We start from the raw sequence: 17,685 nt of genomic DNA, 5'->3' as shown, positions 1-17,685 counted from the left end.
TTTCAAGTCTGGCCTTTGATGACATCAAGGCCAGTGTTTGTCTCACACTCAAAAAACACCTGTGGGTCTGTTTGTGTTTGGTTCTATTATTCAAGTGAATGATCAAATAAAATGTTTTATTTAAAAAAATATATGTTTTGTTGTCAATACTTTAAAATGAATAATGAGATCGATTTCTAAGCAAAAAAAGACTGAATTGCTAGCATCGATTGATTGGACCGTTTAATCTGGATGATTGATTGATGATGTATCAGTGGTTCCGGGTCTCTGAAGTACCCCCCTTCCGCCCTGATGCCCTTGTAGCAGCGTTGCCATGTCCGATTATTATAAGCGACTTTGGGCTTGTTTTTCTGGTAAGTTGCTTGTTAAATATTGGTAGTTTGCGGGTTGCGTTTTTGGGGGCTTGTTTCTAAAGTGTAGTTGCTTATTTGGGCTTGCTTCCGAATTTTGTAATTATTATTTAAACCAGTGGTTCTCAAATATGTTCATGTTAAGGACCCCCAAATTAATATCAAATTGTCCCTAACCCTCATCTGAAAATGTTTTGTGCCAGATTTGTGTTGTCTGAATGTTGCAAAAATCTTCCAAATATTCCACATTGTATTTTCATTTTTTGAAAATTACAGATCTATAAGCTCGTAGCTTGTAGATCTGCTATTTTCAAAAAGCTGATGTGTATACTATCTACTTTTTTGGATTAATTGAATACACAGGACCCCAATGGAAACAACAAGCCATAGTGCTTTCTTGGGTTTAATCCTTTTTAGTATCTCTTAGTATAGTACTTTCTGTGCTTTTTTTTGCAAACTGCTAAATAAAGTATTCAATCAAACAATCAATAGGTTTAAAGTGCTCTAGCCTCTCCAGTGGAGTCTAGTTGCTTATTTTGGGCTTGTTGCTTGGTTAGTAGACCTGGTTGCTTATTTCTCTCGCAAAACCTGGCAACACTGGCCCTTGTAGCTATGGAAACCCTGGTGGAGCCTCGTCGATAGCAACATCCAGCAGTCTGCTGTGCTGTGCTCTCCACCATCCATCCTCTGTACCTCCGCGAGGTGCTGACTCTCATATATATAGCGTACATAGCTGGTGTGTGTGTGTGCTGCAAGTATTACCGATAAATCAGAGGCAACAAGATGGCGATTGCACGTCTGACAGCTTTTTGCGTGCTCTATTCAAGCATCCGTAAGTTTATTTTCCTTTTTTCCCTGTTTAACAAAACGTTTGTTTGTGTGCATTCCATTAGCGTTGACTCAAAGCAGCTGCTTTGCAGGCAAATGATGGGCTGTCATTGTTGGCACAATTAGACGCTGTACTGTGTAGCGTAAACGGGGTTTAATAGACGTCGATGTTTTTGCTGGCTATGCATCGGAATCTGTTTTTTAGAATAGTTTTAAGTTATATATTAACATTAGCTAGAACAGTGGTTCTCAACCTTTTGAGGCCGCGATGCCCCCAAAAAAATCATATTTGAACTGCGGACCCCCCCACCCTGATAATCACTTGGAATTGTAGGAGTTGAGGCATTACATTTTCGGTTCCACAGATAAATATTGTGAAAATAGCAGATCTACAAGCTCACACAGTCACTCACTGTAGATCTGCTATTTTCCGCAATATTTGCCTCTTTCTTATATTATTTGACAATTTGGTCAATGTTTGACCAGTCTTTATGGTATAGTTTGTTTATTACTTTTGATGCAGTAATTTCATCTCATTTTTTTAAGGTTTTAAAAAGGTTTTAAAAGTCCTTAAATTGTCACTTTACTGTCATCTGGGGGACCCCTCCCCCCAATTTTTTTTAAAAATCATGTGACCCACAGGTTGAGAACCACTGAGCTAGCCAAATGTTGCCTTTGTACCATTCAAATGGGGTGGAATTAATGTGCCAAATATACTGCCACACACACATTCTGCAGTACACTGTAGCCGGTTTAATGTTAGTGAGAATGATGCATCTTATTATCTGTAACATCGCTTATGATTACCCAGATTAGCTGCATAACGTTATGTACTTTGTTTTACTTTATTTGCAATAAGAAAGAACATAAGCCTGCCTGACATTGATTAATAATATCTGTCTATTTAGCTATATCCATCACAGACACAGACACATAACTTTAAAGACAATTATAGAATGTAAAAATGGGTTTACGGCCATAAGGACAGTTAACTAATGCAAATTCCCACAAATACACACTAAAACATTGTAGGCGTTTAGCATGCACACTAGCTGTGTCTCACTGTAATGTGGTTGATATCTGGTGACATATTCCCTTACTATGAGGGAAGCAATCTCTCTAAAGTTGTTAACTGGAGTCAGCATTTTACTTCTGTGCTCTAATGCAGGGGTCTTCAACGTTTTTCAGGCCAATAACGACCCCTTAGCTGAGAGAGAGATGAAGCATGGACCCCCACTACACATTGTATAACATTGTGTTGCAGATTAAACCTTTTCTTCCTACATTTCATATATATCTTCATAGACTTGTTTGACAGCACTATCATCAGTGTTGGATTCATGTTAATGTGTATTTTCAGACAGTCAACCACTTAAACCCTCATTACTTAGAAAACCTGTACTTGATCTGCTTTTCCCCCCCTCTACACCAAATCTCTTTGCCAAAAATAGCCGAGCTGGTAGATCTGCTATTTTCGGCTAATGTTCCCCTCAGAAAAGGGATGCTAGGGTTCAAGTGGTTAATGTAAAAAAAAAATCCTATCACAAAGATTTGGCAGACCCCCTGGAGTAGCTCTGAGGGGACCCCCTAGGGGTCCCAGACCCCCCGTTGAAAACCCTTGCTCTAATGGCAGTATAATAGCGGACAAAAGGTCATAAGTGCTTGCCACCAGTTACAGTGGTACTGTTAATGTGGTTAAAGCCCTGCCCTCTAACTGGGGAATGGGGATGCAGTCAGTGTTGCTTGGTGTGAGTTCAGGGGGGTGAGCGCAAACTAGTTGATTGATCCCATTCCATATGCATTGTGCCTTTGATGAGAACTTACTAAATTGAGATGTAGCCTAATTTAAATCAATTATTTAAGAGGTGATTAGGATCATTCTACACTGAACTTAGCTGGTTCACATTGATCATTCTACACTGAACTCATTAAGGTTAGGTTTGTAGATCAATCCAGTTACCAGTGACCAATAGTTGCATTTGCAGTAATGTAAAGTAAGTGTATCCATGTGTTGAAACAGGTTGTTGAACAACACCTAATGTTTTTACTGTGTAGCACTGAGATTTGTTTCAAATGGAAAGTGCATTCAAATGTATTATTAGTAGTAGTAGTAGTACTAATATACTTAGGCTAGTTCACCAGGCGAGGGAGGATGTAATTAATTCATAACACTTCAGAGAGTATTTTAATATTAAATGAAAAACAATGTCAGGCAGCACATTTGCAGCATCTGTGAAATAGTTAATCCTATTATTTTTTAATTGGGACAACTAGAATTGCTGTGTAGTGGAGAATGTATTGAATCAAAGATATAGAATGATGATGAATTTCTATTTTATTTCATTTAGCTTATTCTGATATAAAACACTATAAAAGTTTATTTATGTCAACTGTTCTATCCATTGTCATTAGCTTTTTTTATTTCAAGAAAACATAGGGTAAAGCTGTCGTTTGACATGCCTTTCTTAGATTCCCCCCTTTTCCACTGAACTAAGAAGTTTGCCTTTTTCTTATGTTTGGGCATGCTTAGAATTACATAGCCACTGACTGTAGTACATTCATTTCTATGGTAACTTGTCTACACTACTCAATGTTATATGATGTGGTGTGGGCTCTATCTTTGGCAGGTTTGCAGTTACTGTGGTGGAATGTCTGGGAAAGGGGCTTTTTTTAGATGTACTGGATCAACAGCATTGGATTGGGGATGGGCAGCTGTTTTCATATTTAAGAGGATTGTAAAATCTGTCCATGTAGAAGAGAATTTCATCCACAGCTAGCTACAGACCTACTTTGTCTATGCATTTAAACAATAAAGGGATTAAAAATCAGCTGGTGTTCCCAATAAATGAGATCAAAACTGGGAACATTTTCATGATATAAAGGACCCCCTCCTCTTTAGCCTACATATTTAGCCGTGTGTGTGTGTGTGTGTGTGTGTGTGTGTGTGTGTGTGTGTGTGTGTGTGTGTCACACAGAGAGAGAGAGAGAGAGAGAATGCTAAACACATTTTGTAGTCATTGTCTATTTAATTGGATATAGTGATTCTTTCCCACGGCCTTAAACTGTCTGCTTTACTACAGTGCAATGTATGGGCGGTAATTATGCGCTAGGGTTTACTGTGGCATCTTTTGACAAGAAACAAGGTAGGCCAACTATTTTGAAACTGCTGAGTCTATAAAAGGATATTTTAGTTTAGATATCAGGGGCTTTGCTTTAGTATCATACACTACCCCAGTCTATTACAGCATACATGCACCATACAAAAAACGCCATAATATAATTTCTGTTAAATATGTATATGAAAATCTAACAATTAAGCTAAAAACACAATCACTCATTTTACTCTCATTGTTGTAAATGCAATTTGTATGTTGTTGTAACACAAAAAAGTGTTACCTCTTCATTTTCTTTACTCATATGCATGTTTTATTGTTTCATGTTTTGTATACAACTAGCCTACATTTAGTCATGAATCCTGGAAAAGGGGGCCTTTCTCCCGGTGTAAACTTCTTATTTAAGGAAAAGTCGTTAATTTCTGTATTTAAACTAAGAGTCGACTAACATACAGTATGTGTTCTCAGTCCTATATGCAAGAATTTAGGCCTACATTGACTGATGGTACAGTTTTGAGAAAGATCATCCACTTAATAAACACTGTTTATAGAGGGAACATTTGTCAGACAAGCTCTCCTTGTGTCCAGTCACTGCAGGGGTAAAAATAGCTCTTGATGAACAGGGTGGGAAAGTCAGCTACAGAGACGGAAGCTGAGACCTGGGAGTCAGGTCTCATCAGTGTCCACAGCTGTGGACTAGATGTTTTGGCAAGACCCATGTTTTCCTTATTGTCAGGACTAGAAGCTCGCCCCCGCTACGCGGGGGCTCGCGTCTAGCCCGCGGCCACGCGCACGTAGCGCCCGCGGCCACTTGGCAGCTCATATAAGTGGCGTAGCGTCATGAGGGCCAGTGGGGCCGTGGCTCGGTCAGTGAAGACCCTGTAGTGCGGATGATATGTGGCATAGAGGGGCAGATTGTAAATCCCCAGAGGAAACATCCGTGGGCTACCATTGGTTCAGCGATGTGTGCGGTCGCCCTGCGGCCCCTCCTCCTCCACCAATGTGCAGTATTGAGAGCCCTGACGTCACAACAATTGGAGCGATGGGCACTGCACTCTGGTTGGTTAGGGTACACCTAGGGCCCAGGTAGAACCCAGTTAAAGCCTGCATGGGCAAACCCAGGTAGGAGCCGCCTTGGTCCCACATAAACATGGCTAGTTGGGGCCCACCTAAGGGCCAGGTAGAAGCTACTTATAGCCTGCATGGGCATCACAGTTGGGACTGAAGTGGATGCCGCTGACATTGCTGACATGGGGTCCATATGGTTTAGCCCACCTTGAAACCATATGGGAACTACGCTGGCATGCTGGCTGGAATGCAAACGCTGCATCATACCTGTAGTGTGTAGTTTGATGTTGTGTGTGTAGCAGATATACCTGCAGTGTGTAGATCAATGTCCATATGAAAGTCAATGCCCAGCAGTGTTGTTTTTTTCTCCAGCAGAGTTTCTAGTGTCTCTGTCTCTCTCTGGAAGAGGTTGCACATGAACTCTGCAGCCGCACTGAGGCGCTCCAACACAAACACTCTGATATTAAGCTGCTTCACACAACAAACATCAGCACCGCGCTGCTGTTTGTCCAAAAGACACAATATCTCCTCTCCCACCGACGTCATGTGTTCATTTATCGACAGCCGTACAGAGTCCTTTTGACACATTTTACCTCGTTTATCCAGCTCTCACTGACTCTCCACATCGGGCTGTTATAGCGCCACCATGAGGCTGAGTAGAGAAATCTCAAGTGGAATGTCTTCCTCGGCATAGTGGGAATGTGGGTGCAAAGTTGCACGGAAAGTGCATGCTGTGTTCATAATGTGAGGCATTTTGGTCCAAACGGAGCAGTCCTGCAGACTTTGGAAGCCATTTTAGCCAATCAGGATGGAATATGAAAAATCTGAAAGAGCCGTTTTTTTTAATGACTGTGGAGATACTGTGTACCGATTTGCGTGATGTTTGGGCAAAATATGTAGGAGTACTGTGAGAAAATGTGTTTAGCAAAAAGCGGCCTCCTGGTGGCACTGTAACAGGGCCATGTGAAAGAAATAGGGCAGAGGTTGTGAATTGGCATGCAGGGAGTGTGTGTGCACAGTTTCGCTGCGATCAAGTCAACGATGTGAGAGATTAGCTATCACAGACGGACGGACAGGGGGTGAAACATAGTCAGAAAATTAAAAAACGAAAGTAAAGGAAATGACCATTTCTGCAACAAAAGTAGTCAACAAACTATACTATAAAAACATTGGCCACATTGTGAAATAATCTAAGAAAGAGGCAATCATGTAGAAAATAGCCGATGTACAAGCTTACAAAGCCTCTCAACGTGAGGCGTTTCGAGCTTGTAGATCTGCTATTTTCTCAATATTTTCTTGTGGAACGGAGTCAAACAAAATGTGGGGGTCCCCAGATCAATTACGTTTATTTGGGGGGGGGCGGCCTGAAAGGGTTGATAAGCACTGCTGTAATGGGAGCGAAATTATCTGAATTTACTACATGACCATAATGCAGCTAAACATGCATTGCACGGGGCGGTCCTGCCATTACGTTAGTTGCTGTGGAGCTACACAGTTCTCCTGAAGACACACAAGGCCACAATATACACCATCTACAATGGACTAACTGAGCAGCAATAATAACATTCATCACAGGAACGTGCATTGTTGACAAAGTGATTGCACAGCCGCTGCAGGCATGACAACAACCACGTTAGCGTTAGCGACATGCCAGCTGTCACAGCTCCCTGTCCGTCGTTTCATGCGACTGACTCTGATGGCTACAGCAAGCTCTCTGCGATGCCATTGTCTGGGAACTGCTCTTAGCGTGACACGACCAATGAGAGTGAGCGCTGTCGTTGTTGCTAAGATACGGTGGCGTCTCTGCCCCATAGCTTGTAGATCTCTCACGCATGATTGGCGTAGGCTGCGTTGCCAGGTCTGACTGTTTGTATAAGCGATTCTGGGCTTATTTGGGTGCACTTTTGGGGTCGTTTCCATAGACCACGGCAGTGCTTATTTCTTTCCCGTGACCGATGTGGCCAAAAAAGGTGCAAAACGAACCATCCGGAAGTAAAGTGCGAGATGAAATATATAGCACTTTATGATTATTAGAGAAGGAGACAGATGTGAAGGTTGAAAATGGAATGTAGGAGGTTATATATTTTTTCATGAGCGATTTTTGTAGCAAGTTGTGAGTGAATTGGGCCACTCCTGTGGGCGGGGGGCTGATTAGAACCATTGGGGTTTGGGAAGGAGACGCTCTCTGTTTGAGTGGAAAGATAAGCTCCACCCATTCACAGTTTTCCTGGCCAAATATGTGTACATACTGTAGTATACCTCAGTCAATTTGAAGGCTCCAATAACTATTCCCAGTGTAGATTATGTATTATAGCCTAGGTACGTCATAGGAATGGGGAATTTATATTTACTAGAGGTTCGGGCCACTACGCGGCCCTCACACCTACACTGCACCGCTGATCCGACCGATATGTCTGAGTTATAGTGTCGAGGGCTTAGTCAGAGTACACGTTGTACCCGGCCCGTCTGTCTGTGTCCCTATTGTGCCCATATATGGAAATCTCTGTATCTGTCTGTCTACCTGTGTCACTTATATGCCCATATATTAGGGATGCACCGAATATTCTGCCACCAAAATATATTCGGCCGAATATGGCAACAAAAAAATGAATATTCGTTTTTTGGACGAGATTTTAATGGCGAATAAATATTACCAAATGTTTGAAGACATACACATACAGCACAATCCGATCTGTAAAATACTGTTGTGGGGAAAAGTATACAGCAGCTGCGTCTCTCTCGGTACACACCGTTGACTGGAGGAGTAGCCTACACATCAGCTTCTTCTCTCCGAGCCCAACTGACACCCCCCCCCCCCCCTTCACACACACCACGGCACAGTCTCAACACAAGACAAGTAGGAAGGAAGGAACTTTGTAACCAAGCTTTGCTGTTGTCTACTTGAATTAACCAAACTAGAATCCACACGTGTCAGAGGGTGTAACATTAGTAGTAGGTTAACCAGCGCTAGAACAAGAGCCTCTATGCGCAGTGCAAAATAATTAAGACCAGCTGCTTCTGTCTATGATTGTGTGTGTGTGTGTGTGTGTGTGTGTGTGTGTGTGTGTGTGTGTGTGTGTGTGTGTGTGTGTGTGTGTGTGTGTGTGTGTGTGTGTGTGTGTGTGTGTGTGTGTGTGTGTGTGTGTGTCGCTAAAATGAAACTGAAAGTGACTTCTCCAAAAGGAATGGCAGGAATGGCTGACCTAATATTATTAATGCATTTTGGCTATGTGCGATTATGCAACTGCAGACATTATATTGCCTTTTGTTAGGCTATTCAATATTTGTTTTAATTACTTGAATTAATATTTCTTTTATTTGCAATAATTCAACTGTATAGCATGCTAATGTTTTGATACATTTTGTCTTTTATTACTACACAGTAAATAAATAATTATACACAATAAATAAATATATGTTTAAATTTAAGTAACTGATCTCAATATGGACCCATTATAGTGATTATAAGTTTGCCATAATCAGAGGCACAGCCTATATTTAAAAATAACCATTCGGTTTTCGGCCAAGTGTTTCCTGTATTCGGTTTAGGCCATCCCTACCATATATGCAGATCTCTGTATCTTTGTCCCTTTTATGCCTATACTGTATATATATATATATATATATATATATATATATATATATTGGCATGCCCACATATGGGCATATCGGTTGGATCGGCGGTTCTTTATAGTTTATAGTTACAGTTTATTTCGGTCATGAGCCATGTACAAATATGACATTTCATACAATAAAACAAAAACAAAGCAGCACAAGACAGCTAGACCGAAAAGGTGTAAGCTTTAGCTTATACTGTAGTGCCTACTGCCTACCCTTCTTGGTCTAAATAAGCTATATATAACACAAAAACAATTGCAGAATAACCAATCAGTAGAAACAAAAACAAAGACAATACTTCTCAAATTTAAATAATTTCATATTATAATATTTGTTATATGTATTAAATTTGATTACCATATTCATTTTATACATTTTCTTAAATTTGCAGATATAGCTACACATTTTAAAACATTTTCACAGCTATTACATATTTGTATTGCTTTTGCAGATACACATTGTTTTTTAATAGTTCTGGACAACTGGAGATCCATACTGTATATGCCTATATATGGACAGATTGGTCGGATCGGGCGGTTCTGGACAACTGTATCGGGTTTGTTTATGGTTATGTCTGAGTCAGTCCGTGGTCCCGAGCTCCCCCATTAGCCAATTTCTTTCAATAGGATTGTGACATTAACCACATGAACCCTAGTGCTGCTTTTCTGGGTATATCATAATAGACGAACATTCAGTGAAAATGGGCAAACATTTGGTTAAAAATAAAATAGCAGATGTACAAGCTCACAACGTGTCAAACACATTTGCTATTATTGGCAAAGGGATTTGTTGTAGAGGGAAAAAGGAGGGGACCAAGAATAGATCTCTGCTGGACCCCAGTCAATGAAGTATAGGGGTTAAGTGGTTAAGTGGTAGAGTAGACAGCCAGAGCCAAAGATTTACCACTATTTGTATGGTGGTGTTTTTATATTGTGCATCCCCCTGACGTGCATTAGGCCCAGTCAGATAAATAATGATTATTATTATCTACAATAACCTTCATTTGAATCCCTTTGTACTGCCTCCACAGAGAAAGGAAAAGTCTTCATTAACCAGCAGGGGGGCTTTCAGTACCACATATACCCAACAATTATTATATTTGGTGTTTTGTTGTAAGTAGGAGTCAGACAAAGTGGTTTGAATATGGAGACTAAGACTAGAAAATAGAAACATAGACCCACGCAAATGCATTATACATACCACCAGTAAGCAGTTTTCATGTTAATAAATAACAAACATTTTGGAATTGTGTGTGCAAGAACAAGGCTTACACACATTAGTTCCCCTTAAGTAATTATATCATCGGTATCACTCCATATTAGTCTCAGGGTCCCCACGGTCATGAAATTCCTGGAAATATTTTGAAATAAAATTTTAAAAAATCCAGTACTGGAAAAGGTTTGAAATTGATCAAACATCATCAAAGGTCCTGGAATTTATCAAGGGTCCTGGAAAAATATTTGGCTATGCATTGTTTTTGGCTATTGATTTTGTTAAAACAAAACATTTTCATAAACATGAATAATATTACACGAAATATGTAACATAAGTAGTTTTTCGCCGAACGGGCTGTGTGACGGCAGCCTAATGTATGTCTCAAACTTTATTTTTGCTACACTGCCTATCTTTGGGCATTCTACATAGGAGTAAGAGACACATTATTGCGCCGAATGATTGTTATATAGGCCGGGAAATTGGGCTAAATATTCTGGAAAAGTTTTGGAAAAGTTTTGGAAATTCATTGCTAAAAATGTGTGGGGACCCTGTAGTCTGAAAAAAGTTAAGTAAATGATGCACCATGCCATTCTGCTTTTTAAAAAGTTACGCTTTGCTGTAAAGGTGTGTACTTCAACCCATAACTGGATTTTTTTAAACAAGCAACATCATTGGGTCTATTGTTCTGATAATTATTTTCAACTCAAAGCAAAAGCAGATGGGTGTCAACTAAACAATCCCAGTGCATCACTGAACTACATCTTGTGTGCTTTTTCTAGAAAATAATAACAAAGGGCCTGTTATTATTTCTAAGCTCAAAACCTCTGGTGCTGATGAATGTTAACCAATATAATGTTACTGTGTGGCATAGAAACCACCACCTTTTAAATCAAATTTGTGTTTTGAAAATATATAGAAATATGTGTTAAGTTTACAGGGTTGACAATATAAATCTACTAAGTCGAGTTCATTAGTTAGCCTAAACATTTCTACATTTCTGCTTCAAGGAACCTAGTTAGTTTTTGTTTCAAGCATTCAGTGTTTTCACTGTATATGCTTGTTGTTTTAAATTTAAAATGACACATCTTTCCCTTTGCATCTTTCTACCTATCTATTTTTCTGACATACTGAATGTATACTCAGTGTTTTAAAACATGCACTGTTTTATTTATTTATCAAAAAACAACAATTATACGCCTGAGATGAGATATTGCACACCGCAAATTAATTTAAATTGCCAGTTTGAATTCAGAGCAACCGAGGCCCAACCCATGCATATGCTGTTGTGTAAGAGGTGTACAATACCAAAGTCTGAACTACAGTAGGAATATTGAAAGGTGCGGCATTTGTAATAAACTTCCATCGAAAACTTAACTTTGAACCACAGGGGGCATACTGGCTTCCACTGAGCACAGCTAGAGAAATGGCAGAGGGGGGTTAACCTTTCCGGCAATGTGTACTTTATTCTGTACAATAAAGATGGCTTAGAATGTTTTGGTAAAACCTCTAATCATGCACATTACACATGCATAATTTACCTGGCCCCAGAGTTTATCTTTAACAATGCAATTGGGGAGTTATTAACCACATGAACCCTAGCCTCTCTATTCTGGGGCATTTTGTGAAAATAGCAGATCTTCAAGTTCACACACGATGTGTGTCTTTGTATATTGTAGGATATTTGGTGTAGAGACAAAAAACAGACCTAGTATAGAGCCCTGGGGGACCCCAGTCAACAAAGTATCAAGAATCGAGCAGTACAGCATTTAAGTGTTAATAAAACATGCATAGTCCAAATCTAAGCATGTCATACTCTTACATTCTGTTTTCATCACTATAAAAAGCCTAATTAATGATCTGTCACAGGTATAAATTAGGTTTATAATCTAATCTTTCAAATGTTATTGGGCAACATGCAAATGTTCTAGTCTGTGTGTTATTGTAGGTGTGTGTTATCAACATTTTTTGATACATTTCCTTTCTTATAGGCCTTATTCCATCATCATTTGGAGTAATCCTCCGAACTACAGACAAGCTTGTCTGGGCAAATGAGTTTGAACGTAAGTTGCTGGCAAATCAGTTTAATGTTTTGTAATTACATTACCTTTTGTACTGATTTGGGTTGCTATTGTTCTCATTTGTCTTTTTTTCCATAGCCATTGAACTGACCTGTTTGATAGAGTCTATCTCAACAAACAACCCAAGGATTGAATGGAAAAAGATCAAGAATGGCGTCCCTAGTTATGTCTACTTTCAAAACAGGATATCAGGTAAACACACAGTTAAACACAGTTTGCAAAACAGCTAGATCATTTCCTTAAAGTTACCAAATGGAAAGTGCCTGAAAATAACTAGATGACACTGTATTTGAATGAGTGGTTGCATTATAAACTGTTTATCTTTATGTCTCTCTACAAGGGGATTTGGAACGTAGAGCAGAGCTCAAAGAGCCAGCGAATATTGTAATCTTCAACGCTACTCGGGCAGACACAGCAGAATACCGTTGTGAGGTGGCCGCCATCGATGACCAAAGGGACTTTGATGAAATACTCATCAGTCTAGCAGTGAGAGGTACTGTAACCTGGTAGTTATCATGGGTTCAGCACCATTAGGTATCTCCATTAGGTTTATAATATATATGATGTTCGTCATAAAATAGTTATTTATGACACATTTGTTTTGTCTCTCTGTAGACGGATGCATGTTTGCTTACTAATGTATTAGTGCTAACCAGTAAAGTGTGTATCTCTATGCAGTGAAGCCTGTTGTACCGCGGTGCAGTGTACCAGTGGCAGTCACAGTTGGGACATCCTCTGAGCTGCGCTGCTTGGAGAATGAGGGTTTCCCTGCCTCACAGTACAGCTGGTTCCACAACAATGAGGAACTTCCTCAGGACCCCAAGACCAGCCCTAAGTTCATCAACTCGTCCTACACCATAAACCCTGACACTGGAAGCCTGGTGAGAATTAGAGGGTTGATGAAAAAAACAAAGCAAGTAGGGAATGTTGGTTCAGATGGTTTGGCAAACATCTTGTTTGCCAAACCAGAACATTTACCAATGTGCTCAGTACATTGAGAGATCCTTCTACGTGCTGAAAAGATCCAGCCAATGCGTTTGATGTAGGCTAGTGGTACCGTTCCACGTTCCACGTCCTCAAAATAGAACAATAGTATCACATTAAGTATCAGCAAAGTCTCCCTTCAAATAGATGCCGTGCGTGCGTGCATGCGTGTGCGCATGCATGCGGTACATGTGGAGTTATGCTATCAATTGATTTTAGAAAGTATTGTCTTGTTGCAGAAATTCCGAAGGGTGAGGAAGGAGGATGCTGGGGAGTACTATTGTCAAGCAAAGAATGATGCAGGACATGCACACTGTCCCTCACAGCTGATGGAAGTCTGTAAGTGCCAGTCATTCATTTTTACATTATTAGTAAGACTGTGAGGTTTTATTTGACTAAAGATTTAAAAAGTAAATAAATTAAAGATTCAAAACAGTGAAAGAATGTTTTGGTCTTGAATAATATTGCATACTGTAAGGGCATTTTTATGTAGTCAGTGTATTGTGCTGTATTTGGTAGACTCTTTGGGTTGTATAGCTACCTGGCAATGATATACAGTACATTAAGTCAAAGTCATTTTATTTGTTGTGTCTGTGCTACTGTATGTGAACGAATAACCAGAAGTAGTGATTCCATTTGTATGGCAAAAAGGTCTTCAAATCTAAGTTTTAGCACAAACGAATGTTAACAAAATGTATTCTGCCAAATGTCAATATACTGTATGTATAAAAAAAGAAAAAAAGATGCAGAAATTGTCTGTATGCATGTACTGTATGTGTGTTGAAATTACCGGGCAGATACAGTGGCTAAGCTCTAGACCGGATGTAAGCACTGAACAGAAAATATTAACCAGGCTTTTGACTGGTACTGCAGAAAGCCTGGTGAAGTATGGTTAATAAGAATACGGCCACTTCATTCTCCCAAAATTAAGTACCAGGACCAGGTTTTTAAATATATTGGTAGAATCTGCTTTGTTCTTGTATGTGCATGAAGCGTGATTTTGAAACCAGTTTTGCCATGGAATCACTACTTCCAATAATCCTCAATCACAAGTTCACAGAAGCAACAGATAAAGATGATGGCAATAATTTGAAGTTATCAAACCAAGGTAGCTATACAACACAAGGTTCTACCAAATGTAAACAACACTTAAAAGGTCAAAGGCACAATACTAGTGTCTTTGACTTATTCACAGAGACACATATTGCACACTTACAACTTGTTTGGTCATGTCAGTCTTTTGTCATGTGATAGATGCCACTTTACCATCTGTAGTGTCAACTGCTTGTTACTGTATTCCTGTGGATATAACTCACAGGAGCTGATCATTTGGACTTTGTCTTTTCAAGGTAATTCCTTTGAGTTGTCCTATTTTTAAATGTCCTGTTTGAATACTTGCAGATGATATTGACATCCTTGGGATTTTCCTAAAGGCATTTGCTGCGTTAGTAGCATTGATTTGCATCACCGTGGGGGTTTGCCATGCTCATAGACATGGATGTTTCTCAAGCAAAGAACACACAGAAAATAAGTGAGTAGCTCTTGTACTGTACAGCATGAAAATATGTCTTTACTAACTATTCTTCTCAGGTTTGTGCTATGTATTATTAATGCCAAGCCATTGACATTAATTGAACTTGTTGCTATGATTGCCATTGTGAAGAAATTAAGAAAACTTTTCTTCTTCAGCTACAAATTGCCAGCACAAGATGATGGTGTTGAATATGGTGATCCTGATGAGGTAAAAAAAAAAAGAAAACTCACATTGCAGATTTGTTATGCAGTGCAGTCAAAAGTTGAATTAAGCCACACATATTTATTTACAGTACATGTCACATTACAAATAAAAGTACTGTAACTAACTTGATACATTACTGATATTAATATTTGAACTTTTCTATATTGCAGGGTCATTTCCGCCACAAATCTTCATTCGTCATTTGACACTCAATAAATTGGATGGGAAGGAACAGAAAGAAAACTGTATGGAAAAAACATACAGGTGAAAATACTGAGGTGAAATTTCAGCAATGGCGCTCTATAGGATCAAATCTCATTTGATTTGAGCTGTAACATGGCACATTATTCTCTGACGCACATCAAAATAGAATCAACCAGCTTGCCAAAGTAACTTTAATGACATAACTTCTTTATTTTTATAATGTACTAACGATTTTATATTATTTTGGCATTGTTAAACCACATTACCGTGGTGTCCCTAGTTTGGGGTGAATATTCTCAATCATAGCCTAGGCCTATGTACTTGATTTATACACATACAGCAGTGTTGTTATGTAGCAGATCTACAAGCTCGCGACACATTTTGAGCTTGTAGATTGGCTATTTTCAGGCTTAAATGGTTAATGTCATCACTAAAGTTATGTTTTACTCTTTAATACTAGATTATATTTTTTTTCTTAAATAATTTTGCCTCACACAATCAGTATTGTTTCAAACCATATTCAAGTAGTAGAAGATGCTGGAAGTGACATTCCCTCACATGGCTTTTGGACAAATCCTCTTTTATAACTTCCCAACTTTCTACTATATACTGTATATTGAAATTGTTTTACAAAACGTTTGACATTATTTGACCATAAACTCAACTCATGGACGATTTCATGTGTTGAAAGGTTGAATAATGTTTTGTATATACTGTAGTTACATGGGCGATAAGTAGCGTACTGTAAAAGGCTGGTGACCTCAGACACATAAGGCACAATTTATCAGCCTTTGTTGTATTTACAGGTGATAACAAATATGCCTGAATATATAAATCCAGTGAAATCTAATACCATATATCCCATTATGCTGCAACTCAATATGTACTATAAACTTGGTAAAGTTTGATTTTGAGAGTGTTGTTTTTGTGTATAAGTGACCTTCTGTGCTTTACTAATTCTTTTGTGAAAATATATTGGACACATTGTCCACTTTCGACTTGGCATTTACAATGTACATAAATCATGTAAATCTTTTGTTCTTTTAATTTTCATACATCAACACAGTAAACCTTATTGTAAGTATGGCAATAAAACTGTCCGTGGGACACAAATTTACAATATCTTACTGTTCAGTAAGTATCTACAGTCTCCACATTGTCAGTCTTTGCGTCATTGACAGTACAGTAGCATTAGTTTTCATTTGTTTTCTGAAATCGTGTCAGTGTTGAAAGATTTTGTTAGAATGATTTGTATAATAACTCAGGAACTGTTGTAAAATGTTCAGTGTTCACTTGATATTACTGTTATACGGTATGTTCATTTTCTTTTGTTACTATTAAATACATTTTAACTGGACCAAATTTTGAGAGTAGCACATTTCATTGTATGTGAAAGTATGATGGTAGTTTCTGAAATCATTGCAATATGGGATACGACTGCATAGTCATGCTGCCGAGGATAAAATTATTAGAGTGAAAAGAGGAAACACAATGTTGCTGTACTGCCTGTTACTGTAAGCCCAGTGGTTCTCAAACGTTATCATGTCAAGGACCCCCAAATTGATATATTATTAGACCACGGACCACCATTTGAGAATAATTTGAGCTAAGGACCCCCATAAGAGAAGATTTTCAATTAGATTTTGTATAGCATTAACTTAACCACTTAAGCCCTCTAGACTTAGAAAACTGGACCTGAGTTGGCTTTGCACTTGAACCGCTTCATTCCATCTACACCAAATCTCTATGCCAAAAATAGCCGACCCATTGTGAGCTTGTAGATCGCCTATTTTTGGCTAATGTTCCACCCAGAATATGGATGCTGGGGTTCAATTGGAGAGAGTGAAACCTCTGAATAGTCCATCTTATACATTCTCTCATTGGGCTAATTTCTAGCCGGTGAAATAAACTATTCCTAATTTTGCTTGGGATGGGACCCCTGGCTGGAAATCCCTCAAGGACCCCTGGACCCTAGCCTGGACCCCACTTTGACGACCACTTGTGTAGGCCACGGTACAATTGTATGATGTCACTGTATTAAATGAATGAATAAATAAATGAAAAGTAATAACATAAAATAAAATGTAATAAATGTCAATCTAAATAGTGTTAGCATACATTATTAAAATGACATATTCAGCATACAAGTGTCAATGGGACACCACAAGCTGTGACCTTAATGTGTGAAGAGCTCAGCATTCAGAGTTTAATACAAACAAACAAAATAAGCTCTGTATTCTCATAGTAATCATTGCTATAGTGTTTGTTCAGTAATGGGTCTCCCTGTCTCAGGTGCTTAGACTAAACACAAAATATTTTTTTAAGCTCATCTTCAATTTCATAGTATTCCAATTTCACTTGTTTATCCTGTATCCTGTATCAAGCACTACATAGCAGTGGTGGAAGAAGTACTCACATTTTGTACTTAAGTAAAAGTATCAACACTGCAATGTAGAAATACTCTGTTAAAAGTAAGTAAAAGTCTGTAA

The 17,685-nt window shown here is 38.8% G+C and overlaps 1 protein-coding gene across 1 annotated transcript; it reads left to right on the top strand.

The window, feature by feature from the left end:
* The first annotated feature begins 997 nt into the window (after nucleotides 1-997).
* On the top strand, nucleotides 998-16,713 carry jam3a (junctional adhesion molecule 3a). Its single transcript, XM_084064185.1, has 9 exons — nucleotides 998-1,182; nucleotides 12,181-12,252; nucleotides 12,349-12,462; nucleotides 12,611-12,763; nucleotides 12,949-13,151; nucleotides 13,494-13,593; nucleotides 14,656-14,785; nucleotides 14,944-14,995; nucleotides 15,163-16,713. The coding sequence occupies exons 1-9, from the start codon at nucleotides 1,134-1,136 to the stop codon at nucleotides 15,196-15,198; spliced, it is 909 nt and encodes a 302-aa protein (XP_083920311.1). The 5' UTR covers nucleotides 998-1,133; the 3' UTR covers nucleotides 15,199-16,713.
* The last annotated feature ends 972 nt before the right edge of the window (nucleotides 16,714-17,685 follow it).

The sequence above is a fragment of the Gymnoscopelus microlampas genome, assembly GCF_963454915.1.
Source record: "Gymnoscopelus microlampas genome assembly, chromosome: 8".
Classification (NCBI taxonomy): Eukaryota; Metazoa; Chordata; class Actinopteri; order Myctophiformes; family Myctophidae; genus Gymnoscopelus; species Gymnoscopelus microlampas.
The sequence above is the reverse complement of the archived record's forward strand: the minus strand, read 5'-3'. Positions and strand labels throughout refer to the sequence as shown.

Coding starts and splice junctions, on each gene's coding strand:
- jam3a (XM_084064185.1), top strand. CDS start 1,134: ATGGCGATTGCACGTCTGACAGCTTTTTGCGTGCTCTATTCAAGCATC. Junction 13,152..13,493: donor ACCCTGACACTGGAAGCCTG/GTGAGAATTAGA, acceptor GTCTTGTTGCAG/AAATTCCGAAGGGTGAGGAA. Junction 14,786..14,943: donor AAAGAACACACAGAAAATAA/GTGAGTAGCTCT, acceptor TTTCTTCTTCAG/CTACAAATTGCCAGCACAAG.